The 22,204-nt window shown below is 42.6% G+C and overlaps 1 protein-coding gene across 4 annotated transcripts in view; it reads right to left on the bottom strand.

Annotated features, from left to right (window-relative positions):
• The window catches only part of Lrch1 (leucine rich repeats and calponin homology domain containing 1), a 178,992-nt gene that overhangs the window by 12,949 nt on the left and 143,839 nt on the right, over nt 1-22,204 (bottom strand). For all 4 annotated transcript variants that reach the window (XM_013114087.3, XM_013114089.3, XM_013114088.3 and 1 more), the window contains 3 exons: nt 15,068-15,177; nt 12,144-12,281; nt 9,487-9,564 (listed from right to left, as the gene is read on the bottom strand). In XM_013114087.3, the coding sequence (XP_012969541.2) occupies nt 9,487-9,564; nt 12,144-12,281; nt 15,068-15,177 (326 nt within the window). The remainder of the gene's footprint in view (nt 1-9,486; nt 9,565-12,143; nt 12,282-15,067; nt 15,178-22,204) is intronic.

Here is a 22,204-nt window from a genome sequence, read left to right as displayed (position 1 = left end):
TTTACCCCTCCACATCGCCCAGCCAGAGTGCCCACTCCTGTACTTTCCCATTTGTGTTATTACTGTTTAAGCCCAGATTGTGCACACAGGAAAAAACATGCAGTATCTGCCACTCTGAGTCCTGCTTGTTTATCAAAGTGATGTCTCCAGTGCCATCCGCTTTCCTGCACGATATTATTTCACTTTGCTCTGTTGCTGAAGGAAAACTGCCTTGTGCCGATGGTTCACCTTTTCCTCACCCACTCCTCTGGTGGTGGCCATCTAGGCCGATTCCACGCTTGCCTACTGGAAACAGCGCTTCCACGGGTGTGCATGTGCGCCACTGGAAGGCTGGCCCGGATTCCTTCAAGTGTACACTCAGGAAAAGTACACCTGGGTCCCTGGGACATTTTCTGGTTTCTGAGGAGCTGCCGTTTCAACTTCCAGTTGCTGGTGTAACTAACGTTTCTATCAACATGGACACGAGTTTCTCTGTGTTTCTCGTTCTATAGACCAGGCTGGCCTCAAACTCACAGATCTGCCTGCCTCTGCCTTCTGAATGTTGGGATTAAAGGTGTGCACCACCACTGCCTGGCAGTTTTCTGCTTTCTTAATGATACTATTCTGACATCGACAGTTTTAAAATTCCATGATGGCTAAGAACAATAAACTTTTCCAGATATCGACTGGCCATGTGCCCTTTTTCTGGATATTGCTGCCTCATCTCCTAATTCATTTTCTATTTATTCACAGAACTTCCTAGTCCTTTAGTGTTTTGCTGGTGTTGAGTTGTTTCTTTATCCTGGCTACAAACCTCTGTTGACTGAGTTGTTGTCAAATGCTTTCTGTGCTTCCTTGGCTGGGAAGAACCCTTTAATCTGATGAAATCCTATTGGTCAACTGTTGCTACCTAGAACAACTCAAGTCCCATTCAGCCCTGAGCTGTGTAAGGCGGCTGAACCAGTCAGTGGAAGTAGTATTCTTCTATGGTCTCTGATTCAGTCCTTGCCTTGATTTTCCGCTCTGGCTTCCCTTCTAGACCCAAGCTGGTTTTTGGTCAGTGTCTTTGGATGTTTGAATAATAATGTCCTCCACAGGCTCATGTGTTTCAATACTTAGTCATAAGGGAGTGGCACTATTTGAGAAGGATTAGGAGGTGTAGCCTTGTTGGAGGAAGTGTGTCACTAGGGGTGGGCTTTGTTGAGAAGGATTAGGAGGTGTGGCCTTGTTGGAGGAAGTGTGTCACTAGGGGTGGGCTTTGTTGAGAAGGATTAGGAGGTGTGGCCTTGTTGGAGGAAGTGTGTCACTGGGGTGGGCTTTGAGGTTTCAAAAGCCCAAGCCAGGCCCCATGTCCCTTCCTGTCCCTGTCTCTGCCTGTAGATCATGATGTAGCGCTCAACAACTTCCCTAGCACCATGTCTGCCTACACAGCGTCATGCTGCCCACCTGGATGGACTAACTCTCTCAAACAATTCTTTCTCTTGTAAGAGTTGCCTTGGTCACAGCCTCTTCACAGCAAGAGGACAGTATTTTATCACAGCAACAGAAAAGAAACTAAGACAGGAACCGGTACCACAATGGGTACTGCTGTGATGGACCTGACCAGGAGACGTTTATGCCTTGGGCTATTCTGTGGGAGGGAGGTGATGGATTTTGAAGCTTTGTCTAGAGAAGTGATTGGATGCTCAAAGCTTAAAGAGCTGCTGTGGGGACTTGGAGGAGGATGCTAAAACCACTGATGACGATGGAGGCCAGACTTGTGATATTTCAAATCAAGAATTGTGAGGTCCGGTCATCTGTTCGCAACAAGAGACTAGCACCACTGCAGTGAGACCTTTGATTTACTGGAACAAATCAATGCTGGCTAGCTGTGGCTGAGAAATCAACTGTGACTGGAAACAAAAAGCCAGCACCACTGGGGTAAAATCTTCTGGGAAGTGTTTATCCACAGCCTCTGTTTCAGTTTCTGCCCTTAATTCTTTCAGTGATGGGTCATTAGCTGGGAGTTGTAGGATGAAACAAACCCTATCCACCCCAGGTTGCTTTTGGCTATAGTGTTTACCCCAGCAACAGAAACCAAACTAGGACACTGCTGGTGCCACAGAGTCTAGATTCTAAGAGCTAATCCTATCTAAGCAGACGTTCTATTTAGAAAACTGGAATGCATTTACTTAATCAATATGCTTATATTTTGATGGAACATGTCATAGAACAGTATGATGGTAATCACCCAAACTTGGCAACCAGGTATACAGTCTGGTGAGGTGAGAAGAAAGGTAGAGGATTTTGAATTTTCTCCAAATATATAATAAAGAATTGCCAATTTTAAGGACTTAGAGGGTAGCTCTGATATTGTCAAGCTAATTTATCTACATATGCAACTTGATTGTTATTAAAAATTGGGTCTCTAGTGTAAAACTTTCCTCTAACCCTAGGTTCATTGCCAACAATAAAACATCAGAAAAAAAAAAAAGGTGCTCAGCCATCTTGAAAAAATAGCTAAATATATCTGAAACAAAATTTAAAGTGTCCTTGTATCCAAAAAATTTAAAACCCTCATTTTAAAAGCTGCTTTTAAGATGATTCATTTTCAACTACACATGGAGACAGGTTGGAAGGCTGCCGGCCAGAGGTGGGAAAGAAGCAGACACCAGGGAAAGGATGCTCACGTGAGTGTACGGTACTTAGAAAAGAATTGATGGAGATGGAGAGACAGCCTTTAATGCCAGCAGGAGGGGTTCTGATACCCCTTTCTGGCCTTCATCGTGACTGTACTCACATGCACAAACCCACAGACATTCTTGTAATTAAAAAGAAAAATAAATCTTAAAAAAGAGATGAGCTGACTTTATAAGGTAGGATCCTCCAAAAGTATGAATTTATAAATTGCTGTAATAATAAACCTGTCAGTTTGCATTTCCTTACCCGACTACAGAATTAACCAATAAGATTACACAACCAGAATAAATATCACGCCAAGAATCTCCTTTCCACCCTTCAAAGAATTGACTGTTGTTTTCAATTTAAAGTGATTACTAAAGTCTGTGGGAAACTGAGACAAACTCAAAGAAAATAAGAAACTCGTTTCTCCTAAAAGTGAAAACGAAACCACAGCTTCACTTGCCACTGGGTGACAAAATTCTGATCCGTTAATCATGCCTGCATAATCTAACCCTATCCAGCATGTGTTGTGTAGGAATGTTTTACCATTACTTGCTATAGAAAATCACATTGCGAAATACAGGTCCAAATACTAATAGGTGGTAACAAGGAGAAAACCTCCAACATAGTTAAGCCTATTGTAACAGAATCAGTGTTAGCATCTGCAAGTAATTCTCAATGCTATTTAACTCCAGTTGGTACAAATACCGACATCCACCCAACAGCTTGTCCTTGTGAATTTGGAATGAAAACTAGTGGCCTTGCAGCATCCTCCTGAACAGACTGTGTTGCCAATGAGGCAAGAAGAGCCACTGCCTGCCAAGGTGTACACACCCAGTGCTGACTGGGTCACTGTTTTTTATTTTATTTTTTTGAATTACTTTAATTTTAAATAGCTTGTTTTACATGTCAATCCCAGTTCCCTCTCCCTCCCCTCCTCCCGCATCCCTCACCATTCCCCCCAGCTTCCCACCCTATCCCCACTTCCTTCCATATAGGGGATATCTAGAGTCTGTCATTTCACTCAGGGCAGGTCCAGGCACTCCCCTAAGAGTCCAGGCTAAGAGAGCATCCCTTTTTGTGTTATGGACACACGAAGTCCATTTGTATGCCAGGGATAAACACTGATCTACTGCCCAGGGCCCCATAGGTTGCCCAGGCCTCCTCACTGACTCTCACACTCAGGGGATCTGGATCAGTCCCATGCTGGCCTCCCAGCTGTCTGCCGGTTTTACCAGCCCTTTCTTTGCCAATTTGCTCATCGCTCCTCTCTCTCTGTCACTGGGTTCCATGGGTTCAGTTCAGTGTTTAACTGTGGGTGTTTGCCTCTGCTTCCATCAGTCACTGGATGAAGGTTCTAGGATGGCATATAGTATAGACGTCAAGTTCATTATCAGGAATGGGCATTCGAGGTGGTCTCTCCACTATTGCTTAGCTTACTAGTTGGTGTCATCCCTTTAGATCACTAGAGGTCACACTGGTGCCAGATCTCTCTTCTAACCTATGACTCCCTCTATTATGGTATTTTTCATCCTGTTCTCACCCTATTCTACCCCCCACTCAACCTTCCTGTTCTCCCATGACCTACTCTCTCTTCCTTTTCTCCCCCTCTCTTCTTCCCAGCTCCCATTCCCCTCCAACCCTCGCCATGTTCCCAATCTGCTCAGGAGATCTTGCTTCATTCCTCTTCTCTAAGGTACCATGCATATCTCTCTTAGGTTCTTTCCTGTTTCACAGACTCTCTATCAGTGGAAGTGTAGACTGGCACTATCCTGATCCATGTATAAATCCATATATGAGTGAGTACATACCATGTTTGTCTTTTTGTGACTGGGTTACCTCACTCAGGATGGTTTCTTCTAGTGACATCCATTTACCTCCATTGTTTTTTTTTCTGCTGAGTAATACTCCATTGTGTAAATGTACCACATTTTCTCTATCCACTCTTCAGTTGAGGGGCATCTAGGTTGCTTCCAGGTTCTGGCTATTACAAATAATGCTGCTATGAACATAGTAGAGCAGATGTCCTTGTTGTGTGAATTTGTATCTTTTGGATATATGCCTAAGAGTGGAATTGCTGGGTCTTGTGTTAGATTGATTCCCATTTTCCTGAGGAATCTCCATACTGATTTCCAAAGTGGCTGTATGAGTCGGCACTCCCACCAGCAGTGGAGGAGTGTTCCCTTCTCTCCACATCCTCTCCAGCATAAATTGTCTTTGGTGTTTTTGATTTTAGCCATTCTGACAGGAGTGAGATGGTATCTCAGAGTTGCTTTGATTTGCATTTCCCAGATGGCTAAGGATGTTGAGCAGTTTCTCAAGTGTCTCTCAGCCATTTTAGACTCCCCTATTGAGATTTCTCTATTTAGTTTTGTGCCCCCACTTTTTAATTGGATCCTTTGGTGTTTTGGAGACTTGCTTCTTGAGTTCTTTGTAAATTTTGGAGATCAGTCCTCTGTGAGATGTGGGGTTAGTGAGTATCTTTTCCCATTCTGTGGCCTGCCTTTTTTGTCTTTTTGACTGTGTCCTTTGCCTTACAGAAACTTCTTAGTTTCAGGAGGCCCCATTTGCTAATTGTCGATCTCAGTGTTTGTGCTACTGGTTCAGGAAGTGGTCTTCTGTACCAATTCGTTCAAGGGTACCTCCCACTTTCTCTTCTAAGAGGTTCAGTGTGGCTGGATTTATGTTGAGATCTTTGATCCATTTGGACATAAGTTTTGTGCATGGTGATAGACATTGATCTATCTTCATTCTTCTACATGCTAGATGTTACATCCAGTTATGCCAGCACCATTTGTTGAAGATGCTTTCTTTTTTCCATTGTATAATTTTAGCTTCTTTGTCAAAAATCAAGTGTTCATAGGTGTGTGGGTTAAAATCAGGGTTTTCAATTGGATTCCATTGGTCTACCTGTCTATTTTTGTGCCAATACCAAGCTGTTTTCAGGACTATAGCTCTATAATACAGCTTGAAGTCAGGGATGGTGATGCCTCCTGAAGTTCCTTTATTGTATAGGGTTGTTTTGGCTCTCCTGGGTCTTTTGTTTTTCCATATAAAGTTGAGTATTGTTCTTTCAAGGTCTGTGAAGAATTGTGATGGAATTTTGATAGGGATTGCATTGAATCTGTAGACTGCTTTTGGTAAGATTGCCATTTTTATTATGTTGATCTACCAATCCAAGAGCATGGGAGATCTTTCCATTTTCTGGTATCCTCTTTGATTTCTTTCTTTAGAGACTCAAAGTTCTTGATATACAGGTCTTTCATTTCTTTGGTTAACATTATCCCCAGATATTTGATGCTGTTTATGGCTATTGTAAAGGATGATGTTTCTCTGATTTCTTTCTCAGTCACTTCATCATCTATATATAATAGGGCCACTGATTTTTTTGAGTTAACCTTGTACCTGTCACTTTGCTGAAGGTGTTTATCAGCTCTAGGAGTTCCCTTGCAGAGTTTTTCAGGTCACTTATGTAAACTATCATATCATTTGACGTCTTCTTTTCCTATTTGTATCCCCTTGATATCCTTTTGCTGTCTTATTGCTCTAGCTAGAACTTCAAGTACAATATTGAAGAGATATGGAGAGAGTGGACAGCCTTGTCTTGTTCCTGATTTTAGAGGAATTGCGTTGAGTTTCTCTCCATTTAGTTTGATATTAGATGTTGGTTTACTGTATATTGCTTTTATTATGTTCAGGTATGTTCCTGTTATCCCTGTCTCTCCAAGACCTTTATCATAAAGGGGTGCTGGATTTTGTCAAAGGCTTTTTCAGCATCTAGTGAGATGATCATGTGGTTTGTTTATATGGTGAATTACATTGACAGATTTTCTAACCCATCCCTGCATTCCTGGGATGAAGCCTACTTGATCATGGTGGATGATTTTTCTGATGTGTTCTTGAATCCTGGGTCAGAGTCTTAACTTTCTTCTATGTTCTCTCTAGTGAGAGTAATTGGGCAAGGGCAGGGCAGTGAGGAAACAAAGTATCTTTCTGATCTAAGCCCTGCCCTCCCCATCTAAATAGGTACTTTGGTTAAGAGAAAGACTATTCCTACAGAGTTCTAAGTTCAGGGTTATGTATTTAAAACTGGGTGGAAACATTCCCAGCGAACCATGTAAGTATCTGTGGTATAATACTTTTGATTCTTCATCAATGAGACTTCTCTCAATCTGATACAGACTACTAGTAATATCCTAAAGCAGTCTAGATGTGGAAGTCTAGCAACAATGAACCTGTTACATGCAAACCAGAGGACAGGAGGACCGAGCTGACTCAGACATGACAAAGCAAGTTCAGGCTTCAAGGGCCCAAGACTTAACCACACTCAGATACTCTATCCTGAATGATTTAGGAGTTCACCAAGCACTGGCCTCAAGGCCAGGGTGATGCTTGCACAGAGGTCAGAGATAGCTGCCAATCTGACCCCTAGCAGCAGTCTCACACAGGGTACCACAGAACACAGCTCTGAATCTAGCCTACCAAAGACACCATGTATGCACAAGAGTCAGCTAGACCCACTTACTGTAAGGAGTAGGCTTACCAAACCATGGATGACAGCTTCACACACACCCTCTACTATTCATGTAGTGAGCTGAAATGCTGCCTTACAACATGGACACGGACACACTTCCTAGATAAACAACAGACCTCTGCCTGGTTTTGAGGATCAAGCGTTCAATTGTATGTAACTATTTCACAAACACTGACCAACTCTGGAGCAAGTATCTGGGGTTGTACTGGTGGAGATTTCTACAAAAGGGAATAAACTATAAAGTAAGAACAATTTTAAAAACTGTTCCCATCCCATCCACTGACTTTGCATGTAATTGTTTAACTGAATCTACCCCTACATACCAAATTGTACAAACTGTTTGTGCTGACTTTAGACTGTAGTTTCAAATGGCGATCCCATAACAAAAAGGAACTAACACAGTGTTATAGAACAGATGAACTTCACATCATCTTGAAGGAAACATTCCATCATGCATTTGTGAGATGAACACGTTCTGTTTTGAGCAAGCAGGAAAAGCTGCTAATTACTTTCCAATTAGGGATTTCTGGTTTTTCATCCAAGTGTACCTTCTTCACTTAACATCCTCAACAAAGAAGTTTAGATGCTTACCCAACTTTTTTCTGGTAGTAGTGACCTAAGGTAACTCTTGCAACCAATGGAAATAAGGACACACACACACACACACACACACACACACACACACACACTGAAAATCTCTTACAACTATAAAATAATAAAGTATAAACAACTGGCTCATATGACTCTGGCAAGTGTCATTCACTTTTCTTCACCCTTCTTGGCAATTATGAGCTGACTATTAGGGGCACCACGATAGGGGCATACTGAGAAACTGTTCTGTCTTGCTTGTTTGTATGGTAATTTGCTGTCCTTTTCTCACGAAGCAAGGGCATTCACATTTCACTTTGTTCCCCGGTAAGCCAAGTGACAGTGACAAGGATGATCCTTTATAATTCACGGGACCTTCCAACACAGATGCGGTAATTTCTTATCTGCAGTAGGCTTGGGAGTTCCAATGCATGGCAGGAACTCTTACTAGCCCTCGGCAGAACCAAATTACCAGAAAAGTTGAATTTTCATAAACATTCGAAGCCAAGAGTGTTTAAGGAATATTCAAACACACACAAACGACACAGAGGCATGAATTAGCGGAGTTGAAAGCAGAACGGATCACAGAGATATTTCAACCAGCAAATCAAATTAGGTTTTGTTTTTCAAAAATGGAATTGGTAAGTTTCTTTTTCTTGACACAGCTTGATGTGAGGACACTTTAATAATAGTCTCCCTTTTCTCAAGTAGCACAGGAATCCTTCACTAACCTCCCCCTATGCTGAAATGAGAGGGAGAAGAAAAGGGAGTGGGGGGGGGGCAAGGAGGAGAGTGATAATATACTTTCAAACGTGATATACAAATGCAGGGGCTTTCATGAGAGTTTTGTTTTTTAACACCTTGTTCTTTTTAAGTTGCTTTATCTCTGTATCATTAGAAAACATAGAAGCCATAAGAAATCTAATTTCTGTTCATCTCTGTCTATCACAACAATGAGGAATGTCTCAATTTGTGTGGCTGAAACCTAAAGTCATTTTATGTTAAATTAAATATGGAAATCTCTAAAAGCCCCAAGCACCTTCCTGAGTATGCCTGGAGGGCTGAGCCTGGGATGGCAGCTGGGGACAGGTAAACTTTATAACTAGGTGGGCTACAGAGAACTGCAACCTGGGCCTAGAGCAGATGGTAGGATAAATGAAAATGTAAGTAGTTAAGCAATCTACAAAGCCACATGCCTTGTTATCATCAATGATAACAATAGCAATCCTTGTATTCTTAATGAACATTAGTTTGATTCATATCTTAAAATGCAGCCACTGGGAATGAAAATCAGCAATAAGAATACCATGGTAGGGGGGGTAGTCTGCCAAACAGCCAAGGCTAAGGAACCCACCTGTTCCAACCTGCTGCTCTTAGTTCCTCTATGGATCTGGTCCTGAGACACTAAGCAATTTCTACTTAGAGAATTTATTGATTCTTATCAATTCATTGATATTAGCTCTTTTTCTTTCAAATTCTGAATTTTACATTTCAAAACAAATAATTGCCCCTTTTCCTTAGAAGTGAACATACTTGTAAAACCACTTTAATTTCATCGCCACAGAGCAATTTCAGTCCAAAGTGTATGTCACTTATTCAAGATTGCTTGAAATTAAAAAAAGAAAAAAGAAAAAAGATGTGAAGCAAAAACAAGATGTCTACTCAATGGTTCAAGAAGCTACTTTTTATCAAAACATGGACATTTGAACTAAGTCTGGTGTTACCTCGGGCACGCCAAGTTTTCTGCACGCTTCCAAGAAGTTTTCCACATTCCTCCTGCACTTGGCCATGCTGAGTTTTGGCTAGAAATGTAAACACACAGAAACAACATAGTGTTAAGATAAAAGTTATAAAGAAACAACCATCTAGAGATGAAAAAAACTTAATATTGTGGGTCATATTCTTGGACTGTGTGCATACACAGACATTTAAATGAGCATGTTAGTTAGAGAGATGTTTAAATAGACACAAGTATGTAATGTTGCTATGCTAACATACACGCATGCACATGCTAGGTTTTCTGCACATACACACACACACAGAGTTCTATGGGACTATACAGCTGGATAATACACACACACACAAACACACACACAGAGTTCTATGGGATAATCCATTTTGGTTCACCTAGAAATATACCACAAACATCCACCTTTCTCCAACAAAGAATGTAGTTCCAGACAAAGGGTTAAAAATCCTTGAGGCTAACTGTCTCCTTACCATAAAAAAGAAGTTGAATTAGAAAGAGACAAAGAGGTAAACAACACTAGAAACAGTAGATTCCACCCAAAGCTGTGCACTGCTTCAATTCCATGACCGGGAAAGTATGGATGGGTAACAGGTTCGTTGGATGCATACAGGAAAAAAAAATTGATGGTAAATTTTAAACACTTTTTACTAATTTGTTTAATATTCCACTATTAATTTCCTTAAAAAAGAACGCAAGAAGTGGGGCTGAAACAATTTAGCCAAGAAGGTAAACAAATGCCATCCCTCATGGTGGAAGAGGAAGTCCTCTCTCTCACAAGCGTCACATAAAGACACAGGACAGCTGTGCCCAGTGACACAGACAGGAGGAACAGAGGGATAGAGAATGCAGGGATAGAGAAGAACAGGTTCTGGAGGAGACAAGGCGGCAGAAGCCTGGCCTCCTAAGGTCCTATGGGTCCAAAGTCCTGTAACAGGAATAACAAAAGACCCAGGGACAGATACTGGGGCTCAAGCTGAAGATCAGAGAAGCAAAGCAGCCAAGCTCTTACCTCTCTCTCTACCAAGCTGAAATGTCATGGAGAATTGGCTTAGTGGCTACCAGAGGCCCCAAGTTCAGTTCCTAGCACCCACATAAGACCTGCAACTCCAGCTCCAGGGGATCCAATGCCCCGCTTTTCTGGCCTCCTGTGCTCATGTGCACACATCCGCACACAGGGCTCAAAAATAAACATGACTCTTGGTAACAGCAACAAGAAGACACTGGAGACCTCTGCACCACACTGAAGGACAGAATTCACTGTCCTACACTCAGGATGATAGAGGCAGATTTCAAAGAGAAGTTACAATGCCCCCACCCAGCATGTTTCTGAGGCCAAAAAGAAAAAAAAGTGGCCACGCCTTTGGAAGGAAAAAGCAGAGTCAATATGATAGACAAGAAAGTGACAGTTGAAATGAGACCATCAGCTAATCCTTCTGCTACCAGGAGAAAACACAGTAGGATAAAGAATACCCTAGTGAGAGCTTCCTGAAGGAGGAGGGCAGGGGTTTCACACAAGTGGTCACCTGACACACTGATTACATGGTCGAAATTGTACCTTACCATTAGTGGCGCTGCTATATATAAACATGGATGTTAGCAGTGGCTCATTTATGTGGCTTGTCTCTCTACTACCTCATATCATCTTCTATTTCAGAGAAGGGTGTATCAAGCTAAAGACAGGATGCAACTTGCCCAAAGCTGTTAGACACAGATCTGGAATCTTAATCCAGTCTTGCATCTTAGTCCCCTAAGCTCCCTCAACTTTCCTGATGCACCAAACCTGTTGACATGAACTCTTTCTGCGCTTATTTGTATAACCCTATGAGGCCTGCAAAGACAAGCGTATCTCTAATCCTCCCCTCTTGCAGGCAGGATCAAAAACTGCCCCTGCAGCTTTCTTTCACCTGCCCTAGGCTCTGTGACACCTAGGACAGGGGTCTGGGCTAGGATATAGCTCAGTGGGAAAGCACTTGCTTAGCAGGCAGAGGCCACAGGTTTGATCCCTGGCAGAGGGAAGAGAGGAAAGAAGATGGGAAGGGAGGAGAAACACCAGCTGAGTGGTGCCTGGATTGGTCAGGTATTCAGGATGCTACTGCAAAATCCTCAATGATGAGTGGAGAGAAGAGATCCCAACCAGTAACTCGAGCCCTGGGGAGGCTGAGACAGGAGGGCTCGGCCTGGGCTATCTGGTGAGTATCTAGTAGAGTCCTACTAAGAAAAAGCATGAGGGTCCACTTAGGAAAAGCCTTCAACCAGACAGCCTTCTGAAGAGACACCTCGCTGTTTAAAATGCCCCTTTGTGAGGAACAAATCTCTGTGCTTTATGGCCTTTAAACCGGCATATCCATGTGCTCCATGGCCTTTAAGACAGCATATGGATCAGTAACATCTTTAAACTCCATGCCTGAGACAGTTGTTTTCTGTCTTTCCCATATGTGTTTTTAATAGCCTCCCCTTAGTGGCAGTGCTGTTTCCTCAGAATACAAGCTTCACTCTGTTCTTCTAGTTGTATGGGACCCAATGGAATGGAGCTAGGCAGACTCCTGGAGACCCCAATAGCATCTTCAACCAACAACTCCATGCAAAGAGGGTCTGCTGTATGCCAGTTTTCCTCTATCTGGCATTACTTACAACTGCAGGCGAGGGGACATGGATGCTGGCGACAGACCGAGGGCGGATGTGGTTGGCCAAGTGGCAGAGCACGACGCCATCCATGAGTGCAGCTCCTAGGTCTTCATGCAGGGTCACTTTCAACCTCATTTCAATGCTCTGGGGGCGGGAAGCAGAAAGAGTCCATTGCTATAGGTACCAAAGCAAGTGAAGTGTTAAACACAGCTGTATGTCTGAATTAGAGCACTGCTCTCAATGAGGGGGCAGGGGTAAGATTGTCTGGAGGTAGGGAGGTGGCTCTGTCAGTGAAATATCTGCAAGGACCCAAGCTTTACAGCAGAGCCCAAAGAGTCTGGCATGGTAGTGAGTACCTGCAATTCTAGCACCAGGGAGGTGAAGTCAGGAGGGCCCCTGAGGCTTGCTAGACAGTCAGCCTAGTGAGCAGGATCCAAGCTAAGAGAGACCCTGACTCAAAACCAAAAGTAGGTGGAACTCGAGGAGCACCTGAGGTCATCTCCTGGCCGCCACACATATGTGCATGCACACACACACACACAAACACACAAACACACACACACACACACCCCAGACACAGCCCCACACATATGTGCGCACACACACACCAGACACACACACACACCCCAGACACACACACACACACACACACACACACACACACACACACACCAGGCACAGAATGTTTGGAAAACACTTGTGTTAAATATTTTCAACATTGTATAAAGACAGATTGATTCAGTTGTGATGAAATGCTCTAATTAAAACTGCGCAAATAATGAAATCCTTTTTTTAGGTTGTTTCTGAGACAGAGGCACATGTAGCCCGGGCTGGCATCAATCTCTCCGTGTAGCCGAGGATGACCTTTAACTCCTTGAAAATTTGTTGCACAATTCCAGGCATTCAATTTGCCCTTACAGTTCTGGGGATCAAAGCGGGGTCTTCCATGGTAAACAAGTGAATTTGACCCCACCACTCTGCCAATAAGCAACATCTCCAGATTTTGTCAGGTAATCCTAACATCCTTGCCATATCAGAGTTGTCATTTGTGGGCTGTTTTCTCACAGAGTTTATGATCCACCCAATCCTAGATTTGTGGAGTGATTTTTCAATTGAAATCCAGGCATTTTTTGCACTGGGTTGTGAAATCCAGATGTACTTAAAACTCTGTTTTAGATAGCTGTGCTTAAGGATACTGGTCCAGTACAAAAAGAAAGTCTCCTACCAAGTTATGGCGAGACTATGGTAGAGACCTAGGTTTTCCACTTGGCCGCAGAAAGGGGACAGGATAATAGCAGTCTTCCTCTGGGTAGGAACCAGAGGAAGGATCCAGGCTCTACACAGGTCTCCCCTGGCTCCTTACAAGTGAGGGTGAATTTCTGGCTTCTGCCTTGGCTTCTCTGAAACCACTCTAATGGGATGGCCTCTGGCGGGCCTTTGCTAGCAGGGCGTGGGTAGACCAGTTGCTTATTGCCAATGTTCAGCTGGGGTAGAGCACCAACTGTCTGAAAGGTCTGTCTCGCTAGACCACCCACTCCCTAGTTGTCTGGGTAGAGGACACAAGCCTTCACTGTGAGTGCGTTAGTGCTCTCTGGCTACATGAGGGCAGAAGAAATCCCTCAGAGTTCACGTCCACGCCATTCTTCAACTCAAAGGACATCACCATCTTTGCCTGGCCGGGCAGGGCACTTAGCTTGTGCAGGTGGGTTTACTGGGAAAACCATAAGCACCCATCACCTAAATGCTGCCTGGCATGCAATGGTGGTTGTGAGGGCAAATCTTGATCGTCAATTTGGCTGCATCTGTGGAGCCCTCCTGTGAGGGGTTTTCTTGGTCAGATTATTTGAATCTGGAGGACCCATCTGTATGTGGGTGACATGCTCTGGTTGTAGCTTGGATAATTGGACGTGAAAGAAGGGAGCTTTGCTTTTATTCCAGCAGCTCTGTAGGGGTCCTCTAGGTTTCCAGTTCCAGATTCAGTCTGTTGAGACATCGAGCCTCCAGGACTGAGCAATTACTGGATCCTTAGCCTCTCCAGTATGAGACAATGACTGTTATGATTACTTATATTATTTACAAGTCAATCTAGTAAGTCCTCTAACTATATTGGTGTGCATATATATTTGAATAAAATAATTATATATATTAAATACATGTGTACATATATGTATATACATGTGTGTGTCTATGTATGTGTATATATTCATTCATTCTACAGTTCTTTCCCTTTAAAGGTCCCAACTAATACAGTGGCCAAAAAACATTTGTCAGAGAAAGGAGAGGCTTCAACATAAAATCTGTGCCCTCCCCCAGAAGCTTTTCTAACCCTCTGTGGCCCTAACCATGATACTTCTCTTTGAATGTGAGTACCTTCCTTACACACTACCTTCCACAACTGACACCAGCTTCCTCCTTGGCAATGGGACGGTTAGTTTCTCATACAAATGTATCATTTTCCAAAGTAGACAGAAAGACCTTCCAGTGCCCATGAGGCTCCACAGCACAGCGAACACCCAGCCCCAGCACCCCCCACCCCATCATTAAGCTGAAAATCTTGGATGGCATCCAGGTAAGACTTCACCTTCAACAGGAATTCAAATTGCTTTCTTATTACAGGGTGGCTTTAAAAGCTCTGACCTGTTTGGAATGTGAAGTTCAGAATACTAGATAAATGCCTTTAAACTAATGAAACACTACTATTAAGCAAATAAATAGCAGGCATTCTGTTATAGTATACCAGAATCCCATTATGGGCCTTTAGCACAAACAGAAACTGGACTCAGGGTTTAGTGACTCAATAACGAATAGTCTGACAGGGACCTACGTAGCTGGACACGACACTGTGTGATATTTCAGGAAGGCTCTCCCCACACAGAGAACACAACTGTGACTCTCAACACCACACTCGGTCACAGGCCACCCCCCAGTACCTCTCGGAGCTGCTCCACCAGCTCCTTTTCTTCTCTCATCTGCTCCATTTTCCTCCGAATTGTAAACTGCGGGTCTATGGATTCCAAATTTCTCTGTGGTCTTAGAAACACTGTAATAGAAATGGGGGGAGAAATCAATCCATATCGCCCCCACAGGGCTATTCCTATTTCAATTAAATAAGTTGTTTATTCATCCCAAATTATCTCTCACAAAAGCCAGGAAATTCCAGGTTCACAGCAAAAGTCTGATGTGAATGCTCAAAGGGAAACTGTCTCGTGAGTTATTTTAGGTTGTGTAGACTGCAAAGTTGATTATGTGGTGACTGAATTAACTGAACAGACTGAATTGAGGGATGGGTTTCACAGGGGTGGAGATGAGAGCTTGCCATCGCCCCAATCTCTCTCATTTCCACTGTTTCTTCTGTTCTAATCGATATTCTAATCATGTGCTTTATCTTTCTTTAAACCTAAATAATCTATATCAAATAATAAGATACTAGAATTGTTTTACATGTTACAAACAGATGTAGGAAACTGTTCTTGCTGGGTTCATATTTAATAAGCCTCTATCAAGAACTAAGTGATGACATGCGGGACTACATATTTGAGAATAAAATGGAAAAATTCTGCTTTTTGTCCCATCACTCTGGTGCTCAACGAGTCAGCTCTTTACAGCTGTGCTCGAATTACTGTCCCATAGGCAGGAAGGACTACAGGTGGCTTCGTCACAGCTGGCTCAGGGGCCTTAGGCTTCCTACCAGAGGAGTGGCTGAAAACACTACTTCCTCTGGAATAGATCAGAAAATATTTGACAGAAAGACAGCTCAGCAGTTAAGGGCACTGTCTGCTCTTCCAGAGTACCAAGGTTCAATTCCAGCCCCCACATGGTGGCTCACAATTATCTGTAACTCTAGTTCTTGAGGATCTGACACTGTCTTGTGGCCTCTGAGGGCATCAGATATGCACATGGTAAACAGACATGCATGTAAGACAAAACGCATAAAATAAAAATAAATAAATCTTTTTTAAAAGTTAAAAAAGAAAAATATATACTCTCTTGGACTGAATTGTAGACAAACAGTAGAGCACTTGCCCAGTATATATGAAGTCCTGGGTTCAGTTCCCAGCACTGTATAGAAGAGAACAGAACAAACAGACGATGGGAAAAAAACTCAAAATATCACATGCAATAAACTTCTAGGTGACAACATCAGTCGGGATGATTAAAACACAGGCATCTTTGCACCTGTCGAGGAAAGCTGGGAACAGAGCTCCTAAAAAACCAAGTATACTAGGAAGTGTTTGCAAGGCAATTTTTGCTGGCTACAAGGACATCTCAGTAGCCAATGAGAGCACAACTCTTCTTGGAAGTGAAGGTGTATATGCCAGAGATGAAACTGAGATGTTTAGGTATATAGAGCAAAAAACAGCCCAGTGACTCCCAGAAGCAAGCTGAACAAAACCAGAATAATCTGGTTTTGAAAGATAACTCTGACCCATGGACACAGTGACCCGGTTCATGCCAAATTCCAAAGCAACATATTGCAAAAGGATAGAGATTTGTGTGATGCTGCATCTCTTACAGATTTAAGCTAATGAAAAGTAAATAAATGAAAGTGGATTTGCAGCCTTATAAAAATATTCCACATGTAAAGAATGATTTTAGCAGTTGGGAATAGTGTACACACCTTTTATCCCAGCACTTGGAAGGCAGAGGCAAATGGATCTCTGTTAATCACCAGCTTGGTCTACAAGTGAGTCATTATACCAGCCAGAGCTAGACAGTGAGGCCCTGCCTCAAAAAGGGGGGCGGGGTTGTAGCAGGAATCTTACATTTTTCTTATCAGAGATTTTTTTTTAGCCTGGAGACACAAAAGCTGTTGGGGATGGGATTGTCTGGTTCTCTCTGTGCAGATTTTTAGATTTGGCTGGGAGGTGGTGGCAGTGCTGAGTCATTACGGACAGTTTGTGTAGAGAATTCACATGTCAGAAATTGCCACCACCTAGTAAGTGGCACGGACACCACAACTGCAATCGTTCCAGTCACTGTCATTTAAACAGCACTGAATGAGTCTAAGGAGTCTAAGACGTCCATTCTGTCATTTCCTACAAGGTCACTTTAGAAACGAGCTCAGCTTACCACACTTTAAAAAGTTAACTATGGCTTGCAAATACAACACTTAGAGAAAAATAAACAGTGTGTTCTTCGTGTACTTAAATATTTACTGCTGTGAGACTGAACCCATCTGAATCCTGCAGTTGTCTTTTTACATGAGTTCCAAGATGCCAGAACCAGCGCTGAGATGCTGGGGCAGATGAGAAGCTTGGCACAGTCTTTGACTCGGTTCTTGGAGAATGAGGCTGACCTAGTGCGCACAAGGCTTTCCGGAATGACAGAAGAGTGTGCGCCCTGGATTTATGAGGGAAGCCAACCAAGGAGTCACTGGTAAAGAAGCATGTCACAGGAGTCTCTGAGGCAAGACTAGTTCAAAGACCAAAGCTAGCAAAAGAAAGATAATGTGATCCAGCTGGTGGGGGAGAGTTGAAAAAGAAAGTGAGGGCAAGCTGACAAATGAGAAGAGATAGAGGCACAGTAATAGGAAGAGAAATGCAGTGTAAAACCTGAAAGCAACCTCATCTCGCAAAGATGCTACTGAATTTACCAAAAAAAGTCAAGGAATGTGGACGGAGCTTGGTAATGCATCCACTAGTCACCAAGAGGTGCCTTGACCCCACTCCAATAGGCCTACTGTTTGCTTTGGAGGCCATTTCCTTTTAGCAATTATTCCTGGGGAAATCTTATCTAATATGACCTGCTTGATATTTTCAATATGTCTTTACTGGATGATTCCAATCCAAATATGAAAAGATGAGGAAGTTGAACGAACTATGAACTCGGGTTTAAGTGCACACAATGCAAGCGTCTGTGTTGGCAGGGCCCTGCGAGGGATATCAGGGTAGTGCAATGAGGTCTGCGTTTTCATTTCCTGACATGCCTGCTTGTTTTCAATTCCTGTGCCTCTTAAAAACAAAGCCTGCACACTGGGGTGTTGGTTCTGTGAATGCCAGGCAGTCAAAAGGCATTACAGGGGTTTCAACTGCCATTTACAGTTTTAAGCAAATGCTTCAAATGTATATACAGCTATTGGAAAGGAGGAGTATATGTAGTACACACTAAATTGCTTGTAACTACTGTGAACTATTTAAGAATTTTAAAGAAACCCTCTCAGCTAATAAGCCTGCCGGCTTATTTTTTCTGAAGCCAGTCTTCAGGAAACTGGCCCATGGAGGATTTATCCTGTCTTGTGTTAATTCTCTACCACACCATTTCAAGAGCCCCCTACTCAATTCTGGGAACTAAAAGGGTAACTTGAAGCTAGGTAAAAATATTAAAATTGTTAGCACCCGCTTTTCAATGCCATCCCGTTTAAACACAAATTAAAATTAAGAGGGGAAAGTGAGTTCCGTGAGCGAGTGTGCACGCATGCGCCCCCACGTGTACACACTTGAGTACAGGGAGAGGGGCAGATGGTTGAGATACAGGGAAAACGAGCTCTTCGCTGCTGAATTATTAGGGAACAAATCATTAACAGTTACGACAGACCACAAGGCTTGCTGATTATAGTTCACTTAGCACACTTAGCAGGAGACAAATTTCTAAACACAGGCCTCTGGGGATGGTGATATAGACAGACAGACAGACAGACAGACAGACAGACAGACAGACAGACAGACAGACAGAGGATTCCAGTGATCTTTCCATACTTTCTATGCTTCAGTCACTGACCTCTTCACCTTACCCCATAGTCTCTACCTCCCATGAACATCCACAGATGTTTATCTGTGTGTATCTCTTGGCACTCCTCACTCTGTATTACTGTGTTATACACATGACTCTGCAAGAGCCCATGGCATGCTCTACTGCATCCCACAAAGGAGTGTGCTGAGACAGGTTTGTCAATGAATACAGGAAATGTGTGTTTCAAATCTCTCAGGAAGGATGGATGATGCATCCGAAAATGATCTTTGCAGAAATTTCCTTCCTGATGACTGGTTTCTCAACGTCTCCTCTCACAGAAAGACCCCAAATGACTTCCCAAGTCTGAATCCATTAGCCTCTAAAATAAAAGTTACACAACAGCAGAGACTCTGTCTGTGTCTTTCAGGGCTGCAGGTGTGTCAAAGGCGTGCTGAGCACAGGAAGGAATTATACAACTGCACAAAGCAAAACCTTCCTCCAGCTGTTACCTTTCAGTTAAGGAAAGAAAGCTCAGAGTTCTAAAGCATGCACTGAGGGAGCTTTGCCACTTCACTGATACAAAACAAAACACACACTTTGCATGAAAATTACTAGTTTACCAACATACTCCTTTACCTAAACTAAACTGAATGAAAGGGAAGTTCATCTCCATGAAAACATGAAGCTTTGAAATTTATCTTCCTCTTTCTTGGAGGTTAAGACTGTGAACTAGAGTACCTTTTAATAGGTTCAATTCAAGGGCAGAAATGCAATGACTGTAGACAGTTATGGGCTTTAGATTCAGGTTCTTGGGAGTTAGAAATCGGCAAACAAACACCTTCATTTCCTCCTGGTGCTCCAAGTGAATCAGGTGCATTTACTGCCCTTCAAATGCTCATATTTCCTCTCTATTATCTTGGACAGTTTGCTTAGCTTGGATATTGTCAATCTTATGTTTACCATGTACCATATAAAAAGATAAACACATACAAGTAAATGCTTAGACTCAATGCCAATGGTCACCCAATTGAACCTGGGGGCCAGACATTCTAACCTGAAAAGTCATCGAGGCACCTCACATAGCCTCAGAGTCCCTATTTTTGTAACGTGGAGAATAAGACCTTAGTGCTACACTGTCATCACAAAAGAAACAAGTTGTCTGTAAACTGGCCAGAGATGGATGTCTATTCACTCATTCTTATATTAACATCAATTTTAAATAAGTGTAAATTAGTACCCATGAGTTCACCTCAAAGGAGAAGGCAGAAACACCTCAGAAGAGGCCAGGACGTGTTTTTCACTGCAAAGTAAGTGGGGAAAGGGAAGACTAGGTCACAAAAGAAGGCATAAGAGCTAGGACAGGAGAGGTGAGTTCTCAGTAATGACCAGACGGAAGAAAAGTCACCCCAGCCTGTGGCAGAGGCAGGCAGAGGTACAGATGGACTTCCATGCCATCCGTCCCTGTGGGGAGACTGACTTCAGAAACTGCGGGTCTCCAGACACTTAACGTCTGTCCAGCAGATCTGCCATAAAAAAAATCTCTTTAAAGAATATGTTACAAAGAAAATGGTGAACTTAAAATGAGCTCAATTTGGAACAGAATGTTGGGAGGGATTTAAACGAAAGGAGAAGATTCTGTGTGCAAAGTGAGGTGATAAAGGGATGAATATTCCAAGTCTGCCAGAGTTAGTAACTAAAAGTTATGGTATGGTAGTCTAGGTTACCATTCTCAAGGTTGGACAGCCACAGGTGTCAGACAAAGAATAAACCAGGGAAACAATATAAATGTAAAAATAAGCATTGTTGGCCATGTCAAGAAGGCCTAGAGTAGAACAGTCTGGTTCTGTGGAAGCATCGAGAACATGGAAAGCATGTTTGCCATGAGCCTCAGCTCTTCTCCTGCACAGCTTCTTCAACCGAGCTAGAAAACATACTGCAGTCACCAGGCAAAGTCTCATACACAGGGGATGAAGATGTGTGTCACACTTCGGACAAATGAAAGAAAAATGAAAAAAAAAATGAAAACCACCAAAAACATCTGACAATGTTGCCTAGTCCAGAGGAATATTGAAAACAGTCCTTTTATTATTGCTGGGGTATTATGTGGTAAATCCTGGGATTGTTATACACAGGGGAAAAAAAGGTCATGTAATAAATATAGGACTGTTTTATTTTTAGATGTTCATAGTGATATTGGATGTGGACGCCTCAGAATTTCTAATAAAAAGAAGGCCTGGCCTAGTGCCTTGCATGCCAGGTCCTCGCTTGGACAGTGAATGTAGAATTGTCTGACAGGAGACAGTTTAGAGCTGGGCTAGGAATGCAGGCTCCCTGATCCGTATCTCACAGAGACATCCACACAGCACCTGAGCATTCTGTTATGGTCGGTTCACATACCAGCACAGGAATTCTGCTGTTTAAAAGTTTTACATCTTTCCCAGGTTTTAGAAAAAGTCCTCCGACTTCAGACATCATTCCCAAGGAAATAGCAATTTACACATAAATGTTTCATACTAGGTTTATTTCTGGTAAGCAACATCACACCCATGAACCACCAGGTTCTGAGAAAAGCAGAAACTCCACTTCATCTATTTTTAAATAAAAGAACAGCTTTATCAAGGAAGTTTCTGTCGAACCATCCTCAGCTTCCAGAATTTAAAATAGGGTGATACAAAAGGGGGCATTTTGTTTCATGTTTGTTTGTTTGTTTTAAACTGGGCTTACTTTCAGTGGAAAATATCAGATCACTAGTTCTCAACCTGTGGATCACAACCCCTTTAGGGGTCGAACAACCTTTTTATAGGTGTTGCCTAAGACTACCAGAAAAATCTAACGTTTACATTACAATTCGTAACAGTAGCAAAGTTACAATTAGGAAGTAGCAACGATGGTTGGGGGACACCACAACATGAGGAACTGTTTTAAAAGGGTCGCAGCATTAGGGAGGTTGAGAACCACTGATTTAGACAACTGCGGAATACTAGTACTCCTTGTAGAGTCAGTCAGTCAGAATATGCATCATTCTGTAGGAAGGAGGAAATTTGGCTGAATTTTAAGCAGAGATCACAGCAAGTATTGTAACTACCTTCTAAGCATTGTAGATACTATAGACAGCACACTTCGCACCCCAAACATATGCACTGCTGTGTGCTGGCCAAGCCTCACATCTCACGTCTGTGTCTCACTTAATATTTCTTCTATCACTTCGTAGTCTGAGGTAAAATATTCACAACCAACATTAAACCAGAACAGAGATTTGGATATATGTGGCATATAGTTCTAAATCATTTTATTTTTATCTTGAACTACTTGAGCTGTCTAATGAGACAAAATTAGGATGTCCATATTAAGATTCACTGGGTGCCCCCAATTTTTAAAAATGTATACATATTATTTTC

This window comes from Mesocricetus auratus, unplaced genomic scaffold (genome assembly GCF_017639785.1).
Source record: "Mesocricetus auratus isolate SY011 unplaced genomic scaffold, BCM_Maur_2.0 Super-Scaffold_2245, whole genome shotgun sequence".
Lineage (NCBI taxonomy): Eukaryota > Metazoa > Chordata > Mammalia > Rodentia > Cricetidae > Mesocricetus > Mesocricetus auratus.
The sequence above is the reverse complement of the archived record's forward strand: the minus strand, read 5'-3'. Positions and strand labels throughout refer to the sequence as shown.